The 21,799-nt window shown below is 42.8% G+C and overlaps 1 protein-coding gene across 3 annotated transcripts; it reads right to left on the reverse strand.

The window, feature by feature from the left end:
* Window positions 1-3,026: 3,026 nt before the first annotated feature.
* Window positions 3,027-20,312, reverse strand: wt1a (WT1 transcription factor a). Of its 3 annotated transcripts, XM_078082468.1 has the most exons (9): window positions 19,388-20,278; window positions 15,322-15,444; window positions 13,568-13,670; window positions 10,511-10,594; window positions 7,890-7,989; window positions 6,630-6,774; window positions 6,069-6,158; window positions 5,500-5,592; window positions 3,075-5,206 (listed from the first exon to the last, which is right to left on the reverse strand). In XM_078082468.1, exons 1-9 carry the CDS (start codon window positions 19,866-19,868, stop codon window positions 5,085-5,087), a joined length of 1,341 nt encoding a protein of 446 aa, XP_077938594.1. In that variant the 5' UTR covers window positions 19,869-20,278; the 3' UTR covers window positions 3,075-5,084. The 3 variants fall into 3 exon arrangements, with proteins under 3 accessions (XP_077938592.1, XP_077938594.1, XP_077938593.1); XM_078082466.1 differs by lacking the exon at window positions 10,511-10,594 and having other exon boundaries at window positions 3,027-5,206; window positions 19,388-20,309; XM_078082467.1 differs by lacking the exon at window positions 10,511-10,594 and having other exon boundaries at window positions 5,509-5,592; window positions 19,388-20,312.
* Between the last annotated feature and the right edge of the window lie 1,487 nt (window positions 20,313-21,799).

Below are 21,799 nucleotides of genomic sequence, written 5' to 3' on the forward strand. Positions count from 1 at the left end.
GTGGTTCTATCTGATGGTGGTTGCCCCTGCAGTGGTCCTGCCGTACACCTGGCTTACTACTTGCAATTATTTGAATAATTTCTGTTATAGGAATTGAATGTATTCTTTCTGTTTTACATTGTTCATTCCGTACACATGGCATCCATTGTAGTCTGTCCATCCTGGGAGAGGGATCCCTCCTCTGACGTTCTCACTAAGGTGTCTTCTCTTTTTTCCCCGTGGAGGTTTTCCTGTGCCGATGTGAGGGTTTCTGGACAGAGGATGTCGTATGTATACGGAGTGTAAAGTTGTAATTTTGGGCTATTCAAAATAAAATGAATTGAATTGAATTATTATCATGCGCTTTACCTCTTATGACAAATCATATTGTCTGCTTGTGTATCATAGGTCGTTCTCTCACCGCAGTGGGGGTGTTAGGTTTTTAAAAGTGCGTTTCGTTACCCGTTGAAGGTGGGCTGAGTAAAACTGGGAATATCACCAGGTCACCAAACTCTAATGTACCATTTTAAATGATCGCAGTGTAAGATGCACCACTTAAAAAAGTTCAACAGGAATGTGGAGAAGTTTTCATGTATTTTATGGTCTCATGTGCTCTCAATGAGCATTCGTTCTGTATTGAAGAAGACCTGAAACTGGAGATCGAGACCATTAACTCACATTTACAATGTTTACAGAGGGACTAAAAAAGAGAGAGAGAGTCATTTCCTAATAGACTTCTATAAAGTCTGACCTGTTTATGTGTCAATAATGACACATTACAACATCAAACCAGAAGGGATTTAAACCTACATTACCCAGTTTGTGGCCACTAGAGGGAAGAATTACTGCAAGACAGCCTGACGCACCCAAGGATAATATTTATGTCCTCTTAGCTTTAGTTTTGTACACAATGAGCCCACGGATACGTGCTTGGCTCTTTAGATGCTGTTCCACTGTCTTCATCAACTAACAGAGAAGGCTGTTTTTATCTGCTGACTTTTTAAGAGGCTTTTTTACTTCAAAACAGTGGCCCGGCTCTTCCATCACTACGAGAGGAATCAGTGAACCAAAACATTGAGTTGGAAATCTGCAGATTCATGTGACAACCTTCTCACTTAGAGCAACCGCTTTCACAAAAGATAAATGTAATAGCTACTTTAACGTTCATTTTGTAGGCAATAAGCACTCTCTCGCAGCTGCTCTGTATCTCACCAGGTAGCTGCTTGCAAGTTGGTCGCCATTGGCTGGGAGCCGACTATGATGTGACTTGATTTCTTTTCCCTGTCATCTCTGAAAACAGGCCTCATCCATGTTTTCCGTATCTGTTCTAAGTAGAACATTTAGATACAGTGTCTTATGTGAGTACTGAAAGTGGACAGAACCACGGTTACACTGAGCAGCTCTCCTGCTTCAAAGGCAGGAGGTTGGGACGAAGATGAAACACCAATACACACACACACACACACACACACACACACACACACACACACACACACACACACACACACACACACACTTAGAGATGAGAGATATAGGCCTTGTCCGACAGCTGAGATATAGCACGAGAGCCCTGGGGAGTTTCAGGGGATTTCCACCGAGGGAATCGGACACGATGTCTGATTTACACTAACACTTTGGCTAAACTTATGATAAAAGTTCACAAGAGAAACATTGCTGTATCTGTCTTTATCCATCGCTGCCTCATCCGCCTCTGTTTTTCAGTTTGTTGCTCTCTCTCTCTCTCTCTCTCACCACATAAATACTGCGGTTTTTAAGTCGTTATTGTTTGGATGCATGTGAGTGTTGTTGACTGTCATCTCACTGATGAAATTAGCCTTAAAAAAAGGATTGTCATAAGTTATCTAGAAGCTGACGGGAAAAATATATATTTTTAAAAAGGCATATTTTAACTTAACAAATAAAGGTGGCAATACGAAGAAATGGGATGTGAAGGTGAAGGAAAGGAGCTGAAAGAAAACACATTCATTTTTATCAGTTTCCTGCTCTGCCCTTTTTTTTTCACTGAGCCAAGGAATGCAATGAGGAATCTGGTGAGAGATAAAGGGAGGAAAGTGGATCGTACTTCGCTGCAGTGTGTATGTATGTGTGTGCTGATTGTGCAACTGTTTTTATGTACTGCCCTTTTTTTCTAATTTCAACTTTGTCCCTTTGTCTTGTCGCTTATAAACCAGCTCTTTGATGATGTTTTTAAAAGGAAACAGTATGGTCCTGTATGGTCACAAACAACTGTACTGTACAGCGCGTAAAGGGAGGAAAGCTTGGTCAAGGTCAGCTGATGTAGGCCAAGTATTTGCACATATTTACATGCAGGGCTGTGGAATGTTCCATTGATGGAATCGTACACAATGAGGCCGACATTATTTAGTGGATCTCCCTTTCTGTATGCCAGGGTAAAAACACTACTGCTTTTGGGTTTTTTATTCAGGACACTAACAGCGAATGAAAAATGGGTGACTTAAGACGAGACAGGACAGGCTAAAAAACATTGTTTTTCATTCATGTCAATTTTGAGGTTTGTATCTAATTTACTATCATGTTTTCTCTCCTCACTTTGTGTATTTTGTAGATTTCTCACAAATCAAATGAAAATGCCTCGATTGCCTGTTTTCAGAATATCCTTTCAACAAAGTGTAATTTTAAGGTTTTCTCATAACATACTTTTTTCAGCAATATCCACTTTTTTACAGAGGGGTTTGTTCATGTATTATTTATAGCCTGATGTATACTCATTTATAATTTTTTTTTACTTATTGTATTTTTTCTGAATAGACATGGCTTTATCAAATGTTTAAATTTCTGCTCTTAGAAATCGGAAGTTATGTAAATCAGCACATGTTTAATAAGAAAATGCAGCATTAGCATATTTAAGCATGTTCTAAAAAAGATGAATGCAATAAATAATCGCCTTAGTGTTAGTAATCAGCTCGGCGTCGACCAGATTTTATGGTTGAATAGTTCAACCAAGTCACGTCTCTACTTCACATCAAACAACAAAGAACAAATAAAAGACCACAGAGGCAAACCGATGCTGTATGAAAAGAGTCACAGTACATTTAGACAGAGAGAAAGCATCATTATGTTCATGTTTTATCTCACACGTTTCAGTACAAAATGATTCACTGACATTTGCGGTTTGATGACTCAAATATTGATACACATGGAATACAGAAGAAATGAAAAGTACAAACACTCCCTGGAGCCTTCCAGAGACACTTCTAAGACACATCAGTTAGGTTACATGTTTTTCCCCGTGGAAAGAGTTCAGTTCCCACGTTGAAGTAGTATTATTTACATCTTGACCATAATGTCCCGGCCACAGAGCCAGTTTGACCAGACATATTTTAGAGTCTAAAACACTGCCAAAGTCCAGCAATATTTACACACCGCAGAGACAAGAGACTCCCGAGACCGCTGCCAGAAAAGAAAAAAGAAATCCAATCCTGCCATTACTCAAAAACAAAAAAGACACGCTTTTTTAAACGCAGAGCGTATTTAAGTTTGCAAATATATATTTCAATGCCGACCCGACAAAAAAAACAGTGCAAATTATTCTCTTACTTTGATGTTTTTAAATCAGACCCAGGATTATCTTTTATTGTGAGGGTGTGAAAACGCGATACAGCAGAGAGACTGAGTGGACCTCGCTCCCTTTAAATGGTTCCAGTGAGAGCAGTTTTTGTCCACAACAAAAAGATAATAAATTAGCCTTCCCTAAGTTGTTTAATATAAAGATTTATTTACAGCAGACAAGCGCGAAGGTGTACAGGCATATCTGACTTTTGACCTCGCTGTACACACGAGGCTAATAACTGGGGACGAATGCAATTCTACATTACAAATATGATCTCCACAACTCACCAATGTTTTCTCTCGCCAAATTACACTTTTTTCGCAGTTTTTTCTGGCTTCTGTTTTTAAAATATCATTCAAATGAGCATTTATTTTTTAAAGGATAAGTGAGGTGAGCTTTCTCGGTTAATGACTACGAGTGAAATTGAATGACGTAATGCTTCATCGACACCCTAACCGCAGAGGAAAGCACACCGCTATTGTCCAATCCTCATCAATCAGCGCTGGTGACGCGTGTGTCTCAATAACAACTAACAAAAGTTGCCCTTTTCTTGCACTGGTCAAAATCAGGTCAAGGTCTCTTCCCACTGCCACAAACCCAGATGCAGTGGCCCTCGGCTGTGGTCCAAAAAACAGCATGAGCAATGAGTCCTCTGTTGCACTGGGAGAAATGTTCGTCGCCTACAATAAACATGGGCTCTATTCTTCATCTTTACTGACACCCACATACAAACGTTTTACTTTTATTTACACCTGTTTGAGGAACTTTTGCTGAAACGAATGCTTAAGCCTTTAAAAACAGAACAAATCTCATAAAATATATGTTTGTGACCCATTTTATAACATCTCCAGTGTCAGTGGAAGTAGTCCCAGCATTTTGGGGGTGTTCTTTTGGGGATTGTTGAGACGATGAGTTTGAAGGTCTATGATGAGACATCATCATCGCATAGTGGATAATAACACAATTAATAAGGATGTTACAACTTATTATAATAGCAGTCATGTAATTAGTAGAAATGCAATGTGATACACAGGGGCTGTTTGCTTTCATGTATTGGATTGGCCCACATGACACAAAACCAAATATTGCGTTAAATTGTTGCAAAAGCCAAGTCATGTTCAGCCTTTTTTTGCCAGTAAACCTCCGCTCTATCAACACAGTGACTCCAGTCAACTAGCTGAGAGAGTTGTGGCAATGCACAGCACTAGTGTCTGTCCTTTAAGGGGTTTGTTGACAAAACGTATGGATTATTGGCAGCCTTATCCTCTAAATCTCACACCGTCTAGAGACCAATTTGCACTCGTTTAGCTTGTTATGTAGACTGTGCTATGTCATTTCCCAACGACTATTCTTTTTTACCTTTTAAATAAAAAAACAACAACCAAAAAACAGGCTGGTTTCTGGAGGACAAAGGTTGTCACCAGCTGTTTAACTAATAACCACAGACAGAAGGTAAAAGCAGATGAAACTGGGCTGTTTTGATTTGAAACTGGGACACGGCCTGACACAAGACTCAGATGGCCAGCTGGAGCTTGGTGAGGTTCCTCTGGTGCATGTTGTGGTGTCGCACCAACTCATCGCTCCGGGCAAACTTCTTCTGGCAGTTCGGCCACCGGCAGTTAAACGGCTTCTCGCCTGCCAGAGAGAGAGAGGTGGGGGGAGATGCACAGGATGGAGGAGGTAACGGAGAGGACGGCAGTGAGGAGAGGTGGCCGGATGGAATAACAATGAAATAAAGCGAAAAGAAAAGGGGGAGAATGAGAAAAAATGTTAGAATATTGTGCTGATCATAGCAGATAATGGACTTGCTGCAGTCACGTAAGAATAAAAACATGTTGACGTGCCAACACTGTGTTGTAAAACTACTACACTTGTAATGTAAACATCAAATGAATGAAGAAGAAATGGAAAAATAAAAGTTTACGCACTTGTTTTACCTGTATGAGTCCGGGTGTGTGTCTTAAGGTGGTCAGACCGAGAGAACTTTCTCTGACACGTCTCGCATTGGAAGGGTTTAACTCCTAAACACATGTACAGTATGCATGCACGCACACACACATACACACACACACACACACACACACACACACACACAAACAAACAAGTCCAGGTTCACACACACACACACACACACACACGCATACAGAAAACACATGTTCAACATCACACACACACACACACACAGAAAAATACAGTAGAGCAGAGGTTGCAGGGAAGCCATTCCAAAGTTTGACCAGCTCTAAGCAACTTCATCTGAGGGAGGGTGGGGTATTTGATAGGAGGGGGGGGGGGCAGAGGGGGATGTGAGGTGGGGGGGGGGGATCAGTGTGGTCACTACTGTCCACAAAATGCACTGTGCGCTTTCAAAGACTGCATTGTGGCCACAAAACGACAGTCATGCAATTGGAGGTAGAGGACAAATGGGGGGAAGAGCCAATACAAGGAACTGAAAGATAAAAAGGAACGTCAGAGACCGACTGAGGAAAACTGATCAAACCTGTGTGTCTCCTCTGGTGTCGTTTCAGCTGGTCAGAGCGAGAGAACCTCCGTCCACAGTCTGTGAACTCACACTGGTAGGGTTTCTCCCCTGGACAAGACAAATTCAGATGACACCATTAAATACAATTAAATGTAAAATGATCCCAAAAGGAAGTCTGGTTTAAAAGTCAGATACTTTAAAGCTACTAAGAGCAACTTTCGTACGGTGTTGATCTTGGTGGCCTCCGTGGACAATAGTGGGCGCGTTTCCGAGCCCCAGAGTCCCTTTAGAAAACTATTGGTGTTAGCTGGCATCTGTTAAATTAAGCAAGGGAAAGAAATACTCCGACCTTCACAGAGTATCTCTCTCTCACTCAGGAACCTCTTTAGAATCACAACACCGCTGAGGTAGCAAACCATTTGTGAACGTAGCGAGCTGCAAGTAGTACAGATAAGGTGGAAACATCACCAAAGAGACCCCTTAGTTCCTTGATGGCATCACCGGCACAAACAATGACAGCTGTCATTATAGTTACGTAACGGGTAGAACGTGACAGCTCCTGCGGCCTCTTGACCTCACCTGTGTGTTTGCGACTGTGCATCTGCAGGTGAGACAGCTTGAAGTAGCGCTTGTTGCATCCTGGGTAGGCGCACATGAACGGACGCTTCTCGCTGCTCTCTGAGCGCACTATGGTCGGGGCGATGCTGGGCACCCGCCGCACATCCTGCACACAAACACACAAACACACACCGAATAATTTAAAGCCAAATCACTCAAGGCAAAAATGAACAGAGCCACACCGGTGACTAAACCAGCGAAATGTAATTTAGAGAACAGGCAGTTAAATCCGCGTCGTGGGTAAATAAGTGCACATGATCTGTCTGGCTCACGGGGATCATTATAATAAAATGATCATATATTCATTAGATGGAAACTAGCAGTAAAATGACCCCCAGCCCAGAGGGAGCTGTTAGTCACGGCCTTTTAAACGGGCCGTGCTTCCGCAGCGGGAGAAGAATAACAGGAATACCACCATGGCTGATTTCTACATCTGCTCATCTGCCTATAGTAAATCTACTAATGCACGCATTTGATTTATAGCGTCCGGGGCCATGTGATTGGCCGACAGTAAAACATACTAATTTAAATGGGAAGTATAAAAGGAATATGAAGTAGAAATAATAAGCAGAGCAAGCATCACTTTGCTACTCGATCTGTCCACTCAGACCCTAAATTAGACTCCCAAAAGCCAAGAGAGCTTGTTTGTTCTTCTCTGTCTGTGTCGGGTTTCCTATTTGGATCCAACCCTTTTCTATGAGCAGAAGAGGGAAAAAAAACAATGAACAGGAGCGAATGATGATAAAACGAATGATAAAACAGCAACCCCCCCCGCCCCAAAAAAAAGAATGAAAGCTCCCAGTAAAAGTCCTGCTGCGGACTAAGAGCAGGTCTGGAGAATCTCTGCCTCCTGTCCTTTAGAGCTGCTGACAGACAATAATTAAAATCTAATGATTTATTAACATGCTGATCCCTGTATGGAAACTGAATCCTTATCCAGCCTGCGTGTGCCTGTGTGTGTTTAGGTGTGTGTGTTCCTCCACTGCTAATGGATTTGTGGAAAAAGATTCCTTTTGGCCTTTGGAGCTCCCTTTTAGAAAAACTCTGTGTGTGCTACGCGTGTGTGCGTGGAGGAATTTGTGTGTGTGTGTTTTTATATTTCCTCTTCACATGGCCGGGCTCATTGCACCAGGCTCACTACCATCAGGCTCTCCTTCATTTCGCTGATTCAGAAACATTTGAAAGAAATCATGTTCTCTCTCACGGTTGTTGGAGTCGTACCTGTAGGCCCCTGAAGACTCCGTGTGTGTGTATGCGGTACTGCGTGCTGCAGCTGTACAGCAGGGGGGTGTTGGGGTCGCTGTCGTAGCCCGTCGCGTGGCTGCCAGCACAGAAAGAGAAAACAGTTCATTTTAAAAGTATGAAAAGAATCGACATGTGGTTCTTATTCAATTAAAAAAATCTTCTGCTCTAAATTTGGATGCACTAAAGGATTTTAGGACTAATCCTGTGCAGAGTCACACACAACATACAAGTCCCTAAATCAGGATCCAGTGCGTATCATCATATCGTGCAAACGGAAACCAGTCATCACATTTATTTCCTGCAATCACATTGATCATTTGGAAATAGTCAAAGCTGTGTTCACTTCCCATATTCCCATTAAGAAATGTTCAGTCATGGAAGTGTGTATCATCTAGCACATGAATCCACTTGCATCTTTGCTTATTGACATTGGTGAGGCTGATCTTTTCATTAACAGTCCAAAACCCTAGTAACAAAGCAGTTAAAACTCACTGAATAATTTAAAATGAACTTCTTCTAACAACCATAAAAAAAAGTTCCCTGGTGCCCATATGATTGACCAATTGGACTAATTATTTCCCCATCATCTCTCAGACAAACATGGAGTGACATGTGAGGAAAACATCTTTTAATATTTCCCTCTGACCTAAAGAGCAGAACAAACCCGGCTCTGTGGGCCACAGCTGCAGTGTTGCCTCTGTTATCTCCTTACGATAACACACAGAGAAACAGAAAGCTCTTGTCTATGAAATGTGTTTTATTTCAGTCTGTCTGAGGAAACGAGGAGGAGTTTTGCATCCCGTGCTGCCACGGTGGGAATGCATAAGGTGCTCTTTGTTTCCCTCGCTACCTTCCACGGGCGGGAGCCGAGACGTCGGTGGCAGACCAGTTTAAATCACAATGCTCATTTAACTCATTCAATCAATCGGCCATGTTGCGAAAGCAGGTCATGTACTAGTTAGGACGCCTTATTCGGGACACGCTCGAACACCTTCATCTCCAGCCAGGTGCATCATAATGACATTACATTACATTACATTACATGTCATTTAGCTGACGCTTTTATCCAAAGCGACTTACAATAAGTGCATTCAACCATAGGGTACAAACTCAGGAGAACAAGAAACAAGAAAGTGCAATTTCCTCAAATAAGCCAATTTACAATTTGCTATAGATGAGTGACGTTACAAGTACAATTTAAGTGCTACAATTTGTTAGTCTTTAGTCGAGGTAGAGTCTGAAGAGGTGTGTCTTTAGTTTGCGGCGGAAGATGTGAAGGCTCTCTGCGGTCCTGGTGTCTTCAGAGAGCTCGTTCCACCATTTCGGCGCAAGGACAGCAAAGAGTGGAGACCTAGTCGAGTGTTTTGCTCTCAGTGAGGGAGGGACGAGTAGTTTTGCAGATGCAGAGCGGAGAGTGCGGGTTGGGATGTAGGGTTTGACCATGTCCTGGATGTAAGCTGGACCAGATCCATTCACAGCATGGTACGTGAGCACCAATGTTTTGAACTGGATGCGGGCAGCCACCGGTAGCCAGTGAAGAGAGCGGAGGAGTGGAGTAGGCAAGGTGATGCACAGGTAATACAACCAAGCATCCATATTTTCTACTATATATACTCGGAGTGACTTTGTTTTTTGGGGCAGCGTTAGGTTCCAAAAAACTAAATTAGGTTTTGGCAACAAAACTACGTCATCAGGTTTAGGAAAACTGTCACTGGTTTCCAGCAACTGTATCTTTAGGTCCTGGGTTCATTGAGCCCATCCGTCTCCCCAAAAACCATTTGCTCAATTTCACGACCGAGCACATGATGGCTGAACAAACACAACTTACACAAGGAAAACTATTAATTAAGGTATACATGAGAATATAATGTAACATATATTTCCCCCACAGTTCACAACTGTTTAACTTTTTTAATTGGTAAGAAAAAACCTCTCCCTCCACTCAAAGCTCAACTCCCCTAACGTTACACTTCCTCTTCCTCATCTCCTCCTCCTCGCCCCATCCCTCTTTATCTCGCTGTCTCCCACTCACTCCTTGCTACTCCCTCACACCTCCCCAGAGAGTACAGAGAGTTACAGAGAGAGGTCCTTGCCATAGACCAAGGCCACCAATATATTCTTAAGACCTTCTCACCGCTCATGAATAAGAAAACATCTTTAGGGCTGGAAAGCTATCAAAATCTAATTGGTATCCACTCATCTCAATATGATCAGAAGGACCAGCAATGTTCTGATATCTGGATGCAAAACAACCTTCCTGCTCGCTATACCGGCCCTCTGCACACGTCCCCTGCAGACACGCATTCATCTGCTCGCCATGACGAATGGGTGTTGGCTGTAGATGCTGACCGGCCTGCAGGTCAAAATGACATGAAGTACAACGTTCTACTGAATGCTTCTCGCTTTCAGCTCTGTGATCAGGTAATTCTGATATCGCTGCGATAATTCCAACTGATTGTTAATGTGTGTGTGTGCTTTTAATCCAATGTTATATCCAATTTTTTGGAAAAAAGGTAGCTGAAGTTCACTTGTAACCCAGTGGAGTTACCGTAATGAACATCGCAAGATGGGCTCTTCAAAGAAAGCGATGTTCCTACCTCTTCCTGGTGCACGTCAGTGTATTGACAGCTTTCCGTGCCACACACTCCAACTGAGAGGTCATTTTCATGACCCTTTTTCTGCTGCGGAGGGACAAAACGTGGAAGAAAAGCCCATGAGGTGGACCGATTCAGCAGGATAGAGAGTGTGTGTCCATTTATGGCTTTTTGTTGACCTTGTAAAAGAAGCACTCAAGGAAAAAATGCCAGCTCAAACATGTACACACACACACACACACACTCACACAAAGTTGCAGGTGGAGCTGAGGGTAAAGAATGTGCCTCAGACTCTAAGAAAGCTAAATTCTCCCATACCAGCCACTTTTCATTAAATTCAGCAGACTCCACAATCATTATTCAGAGCTGCCATATGATAAAATAAGTGTTGCAAACACACACACACACACACACACACACACACACACACACACACACACACACACACACACAGTGGATTTATGGCTCTCATCCCCCTATCACACTACCTGCTGGCTCGAAGCGGTGCGGGCGGGGGGCAGATGTGGTGCCTGGTACCCTGCTCATTACGCTGCGGTTATTCTACAGTACAACATGGGGAACGCAGCCAGCAGACCCGGTGCTTCTGCTGAAGCACTGTTGGATTGGAGGCTGATTTAGAAGAAATGATCCATGACATTTTCAAATACTTATGCATCTGATTTCCTTCTCTACCGCTGCCTGGCGGAAACACATCGCTTCAAACGGCCCAAGTGTGTGACAGTAGGTCTCCCCTGGGGGAAAAAACAGTACAGTTAAACGCTCCAGCGCATTTTACTTTATTTTGAATTATGTATTTGCTTAAAAATTATGTATTTGTCAACAAACAACGTATAAGACAAATGTCACTAATAGCATTATTACAAGTCTTTGTGCTCGTTTTGTATAGATGCCGCAATAATATCGCCACTGCAAATTAGTTTGGCAGTAAAACAACAATTGTCCCAAAACAAGAGAGTTAAAGGGACTCTGCTAACGTCAGCATGCTGACATGCTCACAGTGACAAAGCTAGAATGTTAAGCAGGTACATTGTTTACGGTGTGCACTATATCAACTTAGAATGCTAGTATTTCCTAATCAAATAGTACAAAGGCAAAAATTGAAAGGTCCCACTGAGAGGGTTGGTATTCAAATTCGTATAAGGGACAAGATTTCACTACCAAATTGTTTTGGTGACTATCCAATAGTTGTTGAGGTATTTTACTCAAAAGCACAAATTTGAAACTTGTGTGTGTGTGTGTGTGCGTGCGTGTGTGTTTATTACTGTAATAACACCTCAACACGTTTTCGTTTCACGTTGTTCCAGCGTGCCGAGCAGACGGCCTGCAGAGTAAATACAGTCCTGTTGGTACCAGGCTGCAAGATTAGTAAAACTGACTCAACTCATATGAGTCTTGCCATCCCCACTAGGCCTGTGTGTGTGTGTGTGTGTGTGTGTGTGTGTGTGTGTGCTGAGCCGATATCAATTATGAAGACACACACACACAGACACACACACACACAGAAACCCAACACAGATTTTCCTTCTCTTCTGCCATTGTTGGAAAACACTGTCTGTGCTTTGTTTCACATAACAACAAACAAATGTGTTTGTTTGTTGTTATGTGGAAGAGGCTTATTAAAACCTGTGTGCGTATGTTTCTGAAAGGGAGATTTCTGTATATCTGCCGTTTCGCCTGGTCTAGTTTTGAGTGCAGTGGTTTTAGTGGTTCTAGAATTATTGCTAATATGTTCACATTACGTAACAACATTGTTAATATTGTTTTACAGAATGCACTTTTGGTTCTGCTGTGCGGGAAGAGGAGGGAGGAAACATTGAGGCTGGGTGTGGCTGTGGGGGCCACGGCTCTATGAATGATCTATTAATTTAGATCTCTGTGTGAGAATTTGGCTCTTTTTTGTTGTGTGTGTCAACAGACCTCATTTTCACTGTTAGTCTGTTGGGAGAAGAGTCAAAAAATGCAATGACTGTTTAGCTTCCTCCGTCTCAGAGTCCTAGTGGCGTTCATGCCGCCTCAGCGGAACACCGCCACGGCTTAAAGGGGCGCTTGAAGATCAAAGCCATCGTTCTGTAATCGGGGGGAAAATTACGCCTCTCAAGAATAACGTAAATGAGAATGCAGTTCAGGGGTGGACAGTGTTGTTTTTTTATGAGAAGTCCAAATATCTGCTTTGACAAACGGTACCCGCCACAGCAGCAGCGCATAAAGACACATAAAGAATCGGTTCTTCATTTTGCCATCAAGGTCAAACAGAGCGACCCATCTGTGGAATCAGCGCATAGCAGCACATACTGGTCACTTCCACTTCTTACGGATTGCCTCAGTTTTCTTTACAGTTCAAGTAAATGTGTGACTAAAACGTCATAATCGATGTCGATGTTCAGTTTATCAATCTGAATTTGTTATAGCCAGAGACGCTTTGGGGCTGTACTGTAGTTTTTGTTCGGTGTGCAAATGGTCAGAACGTCTATATGAAACCAACCCACACAGACTCAAATCTTTTTGGAAGAAAAACCTTTCTGGCTCCTCATGTGTGCCAGTAGACAAAACTCAGCACTCACCATGTCTAACCAAAGACCGGTGTTGAATGAAAAGAGTTAAATAATGACGACTGCTGCGGAACAACTTGACTCGTGACACCTTGTAAATATTTTCCGAACGGCAAATCAACCCACTTTCCTCCACAAACTCCCTGATACTTTGCCGTTCGCTTCCTTCAGTGGGCGCCGTGACATTTGTCGTTGTCTACCTGGCAATTACCACGCGCCATGTTGACGGAGTCTAAAATTAGGATTCAAGGGATCCGCGTTTCTCACGGCAGGGCGAGCAGAGGAAGGAGCGCTGAAGCAGGAGGGGAAGCGGCCGTGGCAGACAGACCTGAGCTGAAGGTGAACATCCTGTTCGAGAGCGGTTGACGTGGGAACAATCAACAATGGTCTCTGAAACTATTCCAGAATTGTTTGTGTGTGATGAAAATAGATCCGATTTTATTTTTTCAGCAGACTGTGTGAAAGGTGTGTGTGTGTGTGCGCGTGTTACCTGTTGTATGGGTTTCTCAGCAGCAGCGCCTGGCTGCCTGTGCAGGTGTCAGAGGGCGTGTGGCATCCGTAGACAGGTGGAGGTACGGGGTACTGCTGCTCCGCTGCGACACACGGACACCACGTCAAACATGGTAACACGCACGCCACCGATACCAAAGCCAACGCACACCGATACACACAGCGCTCGGGACAGGATGTACTCTGCATAATATCTCATAAAACTCTTGCCCACCTCCTGCTATCGTTTTGGCCGCTTTCTTCCACAAATAAAGACTTGACTCCCGAAAGCAGAATGAACGGCTCCCTCGACATTTCGTTGCATTCCAAACCCCCCCCCCACGCAACTCAGATTCTCACAGCTATCTTTGCCGTAAAAATTGTGCGGCAATCTACGGCAAACATTGCAATATTTACCAATAACATGTTGCCGAGGAGCGATTCAAAGGGGGAGGTGGGCGGATGAAAGAGGGGACGAGAGGAGGAGACGAGGGACTTTTTACGCGAGTCAGGATGTGGCTGATTTATACCTCCGACGGCAGAGGTCACGGCGGAGACGTTAGGACAAGGGACAAGGCACTCCCTAGGTGAGGGCCACGGGGCCGCCATGCAGACGCAGCTGTGCACTCCCACACTGGCTTTACATAGAAGTGTGTTGCTATTGGGAGCGACTCTGATGCGTGGTGATTGTTAGTTAAAGTTGAAGAAAAGTGACTCCTGAAAGTAAAGCTGTAAAATGCAAGTATTTTTCAAATCTGACAAGATAACTGATGTACAAAGGCACCATGCAGCAGCCAAGCTACATTTTGGGTTTAGAAAAAAATGGCCGACAATGACTGACATCTGTTGTATTACTTTAAATTGCCACAAAAAGCACATTAGGTCGGACGTCGCACTTAACTGTGGAGATAGTGTGGGCTAGCTAGCGACTAAATCCCAAGCTAAATGCGAATTTTTGTGTGTTATTGTGTTTTTTTCTTCAAATAGAAATTATTTGTATTTAAAAATGTGCCTTTTTTTCGCTATTCCGTGTCCCTAGATGAGGCAGTGGCCAAGTCCAATCACGATGAACAACAAAAAGATAACTAGCCTCGCAAAGCAGAAGCATCAGTGGCGAGCTTGTGGAATTCACATATAAATCCCATATTTAATTGTATTGTATATTAATTGTATAAAATCGTAAATTAGTTGGTTGTAATGTTTTTAATGGTAGTTCAGGAAATATTTATTGCCATAATATGTCAGACGCACAAGGAATTTGACTTGGCGGTTGGTGCATAACAGCAGACAGTACGACAATGGACGACAAGACAACAGTGCACAAGGAATAAAATAAAATATAATGCTATGGGTTAGTTAAAAAATAAAGGAATAAAAGTTCAAATTAAAAAGTAAAAAATGGTTAAAAAATAAAAATAAAGTGCACCAGCGAACAGAAAAGTGTAAGTGACGTGTGCAGTGTGAAGTTTTTTTGTTTTTTTTCAGGAATCAACCTTTCAACACATATAATAAACACGTAATATTTTTTTTAAACACACAAATTCAAATGGATAGAACGAATGGATCGAAAGAATGGGGTAAAAGAATCCAAATTGTTGGGACATATGTCTCCACGGTGATGCTATGGCAATTCTTTCTTCAGAATACTAATATATATATATATACATACATACATACATACATATATGTATATGTGAAACTTTTCTAAGTAACTGCCACTGTAGTTCAGAGGAGAGAAGAGTTCAATACACTTACCCATCGTACTTTGCTGGGTTAAAGCGTCTTCGTGCTTGAAGGAATGGTTGGAGAACTGCGAGCTGTGGTGAGTAGGAGTGTGACCGTAATTACCGGCTCCATCGAATGCGACCGCGCTGTAGCCTGCGACAAAGGGAACCAAAGCCAGAGTCAGACCAAGTCTATCAGGGGTCACACATTACCTCATTAACACTGCAGCCAATCCTCGAAGGACATTTTAATTTAGCTAAAGCTACGCGGTGCTGGTGGGTTTTTTTCCTTTCCACCTGAATTTTAAAAAATCTACTTCAAGATGATTTTGATGCCATTTGTGTCTGTTATCGTGATACTTTTTATTATTGTTAGGATTTGTTTTTTTGTTTGTCTTATTCCCTGTTTATTATAACAAATGCGTAGTAAGAAGTCCAGGCTGTTTTACAGTGTACAAAGTGGAGCAGGAGATTTAGATCCGTTCAAAGAGTCACAATAGAGTTTGATTGCTTCTCCACAGAAAACTAAAAATACATTTGCAACAATATAGTTTAAAAAAGTGCAGTAAAGTGATTATGAAGTTAATTCTTATTGTTTTTTTGAGCCATCTTGAGAGATTAATTTCACCAAATGAATTAATCAGATAAACGTGGTTCTAAATTACCTGGATCCTATATCATTAATTGTTTGTCTATTTTCTCATGGTGGAAATTTTATTTTAAAAAATGTAAACTTTGTCGCAAAAAGAAAAGTGACAGATCAGAGAGATGAAAGGACTTCTTTTCTTTAATTTGGTTGTATCATCTCACTAGGGCACACACACACACACACACACACACACACACACACACACACAACATGGCTGACATCCCGGACCCAGACCCGACTCAGGACATAGACTGACCTACAGGGCACAATTCACACCCATCAATCACCCACATGCCCGGACACGCACGCACACACACACACACACACCCACACACACAATCGCTATCTCTCACTCTCACATACATGCCTCATTAATTAAAATGCAGCACTCACTTTCCCCTGTGGATCATTGGGTGAGATGGGGGGGAAGGGGGGTGGGCTAAAAACCTCATTAAACATCTCTATTTATCTTCCACTCACCCCTGTCTGACTCCTCTGTGCGTGTATGTGTGTGTGTGTGTGTGTGTGTGTGTGTGTGTGTGTGTGTGTGTGTGTGTGTGTGTGTGTGTGTGTGTAGGTGATACCATAGTTGCCTTGAAGTCCAACACTGAGGCGACAAGCGATGAGGTCAATATGTAATTTGGAAAACCCAAAGTCTGGAAACACCACTAAAGCGTTTCTATTTTTTTTCACAAATTGAAATAAAATGTTACTTTTGTCCTGACACCGTATTTATGAGAAATCTCTTTACTGGTTCTTGTGAAGCTCTACAGACCGGCAGTTTTGCTTTTAAGAGCATTTCATTGTCTTCAGCAGGTTATCATGTCTTTGCTACTGTAACAGCTTACTGATAAAGAACCACAAGACCTGTAAAAACAGTTTTATCCCTAAAACTAATTATTCCTTCTCCAATAAATTACCAAGACAAGTGTTTCGATGGCCCCCATTGGGCGTCTCTAAGCAAAACCCACAGCGACATGTGAACGCTTTTAGAAATATCCAGCTCCGATATGAAAATGAATTCCCTCCTGCAGGGCCCTTACACAGCGACAGCCTGCGTGACCCTGTCCCGCTATCAGGGGCCCGCGTCCCGCTGTGAGTCTGTTTGTCTCTGCTCGTCCAGCCACAGCGGGCAGCAGATAAAACAGGTTAGAGGTCGGCTCGGCTCTTTGATTGTAATGTTATTGCGAATTATCTGCTTGATAAGCATGTTGTTATTAATTCGTCTGTTGGGAAAGCACCAACATATTTATTAAGCCTGCACTAGAAAAGAACAGGGACTTGTGTGAACAAGCAAGAAGAAGTAAATACAAACAAAAACACCATTGTTGGGATTAATTTTAACTGTAGTTAACTGTAGTTAAATTTAACTGTGATCCCAACATGCTGTTTAACAATGCCTTTTAAGCACAAGTGAAATCCGATGACTTTGGAGTGCAATGTGATGCTGCAGACTCTGATAATATATTAAAGCATTTGCTCAAACTCAATTATCACAACGCAATTCAAAAACAAAAAATTGAAAAACTATGTAATGAGAGTTTATTTTGTAAAACAGCGTCTATGTTTCTTCATCTATTGAATGTGTTCAGTAACTGATACTTGATGGATCCTTTTTAAAAATATGGAGATCTCTTTCTTAGAAAACACTACTATGTTGTGCAAATGTGGAACAGTCTAAAATGTGAGAAACACCAAACTGATAAATTAGGATGAACTCAGCAATGCATCAATAACCTTTTCTTTTTTTCCTTTTGATAACATCCGGGTAGAAATATATGTCCATATTCTCTGCTTTGTCAAACCTCCTCTCAGTCATGCATTAAATGTATGCACACAGTTCATTTAAAGTATGTTTTTAAATTAACAGTAAACTAAAAATCACCTCTCAAAACTGTTTTGTTGTATCTGAGCTTTAATCAGCCTGTGGTTTGTTGTTCAGCAGCTCCAACAAAATGTAGCTGTTTTCTGTTCATTAAGAATGATCTTTCTCACCTCATCATTTACGAAGAGTTTTACATCAAATCCAGAGCTGGGAATAATTCGATTGTTTTTAAGTTGCACAACAAAAGAAGAATCATCACGGAGTCAAAGAGAGTGTGTGTTTATGGTCGATCTTTGTTATCTGAGGTATTAACGGTCCATCCACACTGAGAGCACGCAGCGTATCTTCTGTTCGGACGTTAAGACTTAACTAAAAGACACCTTGGTTTCCTGTGAATGTCTCAGCCGCATCTGCTGTCTACAAAAGCATGCAGGGGTCTACTTATTATTCAATATTCATCTCCGTTTTCATCATGGACTTATTGACGCGGTGCTGAAGGAAAGGGTGAAGTCAGGCCTCCGGTCGTCGAAGGCAACACCTCGGCCAGTTTGAACCAGGACATCGCTTCATGTTACAGGTGCGAGTGCAAATACTGAGTTTTGTGGAGGAAAGGAAGCCAAAAACTGCACAAGACGATACTTGTGACATATTTTAAGATTTAGGGCCTCATTTGCCAACCGCTCTAGAAATTAAATTCCTTCTTAAAACAGTTCTCTTGAATATTTGAACATTCCCTAATGTTTTCTTACAAGATTAACCTCGTTTTAAGCAGCGCATGTAGGAGCGCACGTAGGAACATTTCAGGGCCAACGTGTTTAAGCAAGTAAATTGGATATTGTCTTTTTCTTAATTGTACAGTATTATAATATGATAGAATTTAAATTGTAATATTATTTTTGGTATCGCCCGAAGTTGGCTGGGATGGACTCCAGCCCCCTCGCGACCCTGTGTGCAGGATAAGCGGTTTGACAATGGATGGATGGATGGAATATTATTTTTGGATGTGTTATGTTGGCATCTTTATTTCCATTATTTTAAAACGCTGGTCCGTTTTTCATTGCTTGAAAATATATTTAATTAACAACCATTTCTGCTTTGTTAAAAAGCTTCATAATCTATTATTGGCCAAACGGTGCGATTTAAAACAACGGTTTGCTTTCACCTCCTACAGAAGTCATTTTGGAGTTCTGTGCTGGTCCTCCCTCGACTGACTCTATCAGCTGGTCTTTCTTTCTGTGTGCCCACCCCCCGCCCCGCTGTCCCGTGCCGTGAATGTGGATTGGTAAGGCGTTTACTTAAGCTCATCAGAGGATCAGCTGTAACGGCCTTTAGATTTACGACGACTGGTGTGAACAATACTGAGAGTCACGCTGTAAATCTGACACCCGCTTTCCTCAGGACCTTTCTGAAGAACAAATTGGAGAAGAAAGAACTAAAGTTATCGGCGAATGAGTCCCCGGCTCCTGATGAGGCTGACTTGCCAAAACAGACCAACAACAAATTTGGCAGCATGGTCCCGACCACGCCAATGGCCTCCAGATTGACCCCAACACCAGGGGCCACATCCACACGGCCCTCGTTCCAATAAAGGCCGAAAGGCCTCAGACTTCCCTTGGGCCCTACCTGTCTGGTTGCGTCCCCCCTGCTGCGTGTCCATGCAGTTGGTCAGGTACGGCGGGTTGCTGAACATCCTCCCGGGGGGCTGGTGGTGGTGAGGCGCCGCCACGGACGGCGGCTGACTCGGGGGCGGCGGAGCCCCGAAAGCCCCGTACCTGCAGGCCCCGGTGCCGGTGAACTGGCCGGAGAAGTGGACGGTGAATGCGCTGAGGCCGCAGTGGGGGTCGGCTTCGTGGTGGTGGGGGTCACCGGCGGCCGCCCAGCTGGGCTCCTGCTTGATGAAGGAGTGCGGCCCCAGTGAGGCGTGCGGGGCGGTCAGGGAGGCGTGCGGCGTGGCCAGGGAGGAGTACGGGGAGGCGGCGGTGTGGAAGTCCAGGACGGGGGCCCACTGGGGGGCCGTGCTGACGGGCAAGGCCGGGCATCCGGGGCTGGGGCACGCCGGGAGCGGGGGCAGCAGGGAGTTCAGGTCGCGGACGTCTGAACCCATCGTGGTCCAGGGGACAAAACTGGGACAGAGGTCGGCTATTTTTGAATCGGATCTGTCACGCCCGCCTGTGTTCGGCTCGCCCCAAAACCCAAATCAATCCTCGAGGGTCGAGAAAGTCTCTCACTGAAAGAACGGCGTCTCCTCTTTGGCCCTCTGGAACTGTGTTTCGCCCATCGACTGTTCACGCCGCCTTTATCTGGAAACTCCTTTAATCCGAGAGAAGTTCATGGTCGAAAAACAAAAGTCGAAGGAGTCACCTTTTGTAAGAGGAGCACAGCAAGGAGGAGACGGATGAAGCGTGATCAGTTAGGATGCACACACAAAAAGATTCAGTCCACTCACGGGGGAGAGAGAGAGGATTCTTTCCTTGCTGAACGGAGAAAGAGGAATGGAGGAGTGAAGGAGGAGTAGCCCTCTTTTCCCTCCACGCTCTCAGCCCCCGTCTTGGGTGTGTGTGTGTGCGTGTGTGTTTGTGTGTGTGAGGAGGGTTGGAGGTGGAGTCAGTCAGAAGGTGATGAGGGACAGGACCCCCCCCACTTCATTCATTTACTGTATGCAGAAGACACACACATTCACACAGTTGGAGGAAAATAAATCACAATTCGGACATCACTTCTGTGAAACTAAAATAAAAATCTCTTCATTCTCAGCTAATATATAGATATAGATACATACATCTCTCTCTCTCTCTCTCTCTCTCTCTCTCTCTCTCTCTCTCTCTCTCTCTCTCTATATATATATATATATATATATATATATATATATATATATATATATATATATATATATACATAATGTTTCATATTGTAGGTTAAAAGAAAAACATGCCAAGGAATATTATAAGCGTGTTAAGAAAAAATATCCGATGAATACTTTGTTGTTTCATGAGGTCAGACAGCTGTAATCTTTTTTAATCCCCGAGAGGTTGAATATTCCTAAATAAAGCTTTTTTGTATGTGCGTCATAAAGGCCCCACGTGAGTTTATCGTTTTTAATGATGAACTGTCAAACACGCAATTTTACGATATTTGAAATGAACTGAATTAAGATACTGCGGTGGAATATTCTTATGATTAGTTAAACGCTACAATCCACCTGGACTGAGGTGAGAAACGAGACCCGGCCACGCGCAGGGATATGTTTTCAGACAGAAATCCGATTTAAAACGTGGAAAAGTTGCTGCAGTCTTTTCGATCTACCAACACGTTTCCTCCAACATAGATCGTATAGTATTGTTCTGTTTTTCTCGGTGTCATTTTTTAGGTGCCAAGAGTAAAAACGTAATGTAATTTGTTAACGGGTTAACCGCCAGTTGCAGATGACGGTTATCTGGCGGATTCAGGCTTCAAGGCCTTCGGTCCTTTTTGGTTTCATTCGTTGTTGTTTTTTTTACATGTTCATATTTTTGTTAATAAAATCAAGCAAAAAGTAAAGGCGGGAGAATAGCCTCAATAAAAGCCAGAAACGGTCACATCTTGACCAGTGTAAACCTCGGGTTAATTTAAAGGTCCGCAGTGAGTGTCAATTAAATAGTTCTCAAGAGATAACCACCTACACTGACTTATTTTAAGACTTTGCAATATTATAAACCACGCGAAAAATATTATTATAAGCCCCTTATTTATTTTTCATCGTTGTTATTAATTGTATTATCTTTATAATCATCATCAACACATCGCGCGAGTACAACCATTCATCTCGTACTGTTTATTATTCATTATCACTTTCGATGATAAATGTTCAGAAACTCCGTTTCTGTGTGTGTGTGTGTGTGTGTGTGTGTGTGTGTGTGTGTGTGTGTGTGTGTGTGTGTGTGTGTGTGTGTGTGTGTGTGTGTGAGCGCGCGCTCCGGTAACGGCGAATTAAATGCAAAAATCAAATATAAAAGACCTACCGATTGTATCATACTTTTAAAATTAACAGTGACACAC

The sequence above is a fragment of the Gasterosteus aculeatus genome, chromosome X, assembly GCF_964276395.1.
Source record: "Gasterosteus aculeatus chromosome X, fGasAcu3.hap1.1, whole genome shotgun sequence".
In the NCBI taxonomy this organism is placed as follows: Eukaryota; Metazoa; Chordata; class Actinopteri; order Perciformes; family Gasterosteidae; genus Gasterosteus; species Gasterosteus aculeatus.

What these genes read in the sequence shown, in the direction of transcription:
- wt1a (XM_078082468.1), bottom strand. Translation starts at nt 19,868, where the DNA reads ATGGGTTCAGACGTCCGCGACCTGAACTCCCTGCTGCCCCCGCTCCCG. An exon ending in ACACCAGAGGAGACACACAG is followed by an intron (nt 5,593 to 6,068) that starts GTTTGATCAGTT and finishes ACATGTGTTTAG; the next exon opens with GAGTTAAACCCTTCCAATGC. An exon ending in GACTCATACAGGTAAAACAA is followed by an intron (nt 5,207 to 5,499) that starts GTGCGTAAACTT and finishes TCTCTCTGGCAG; the next exon opens with GCGAGAAGCCGTTTAACTGC.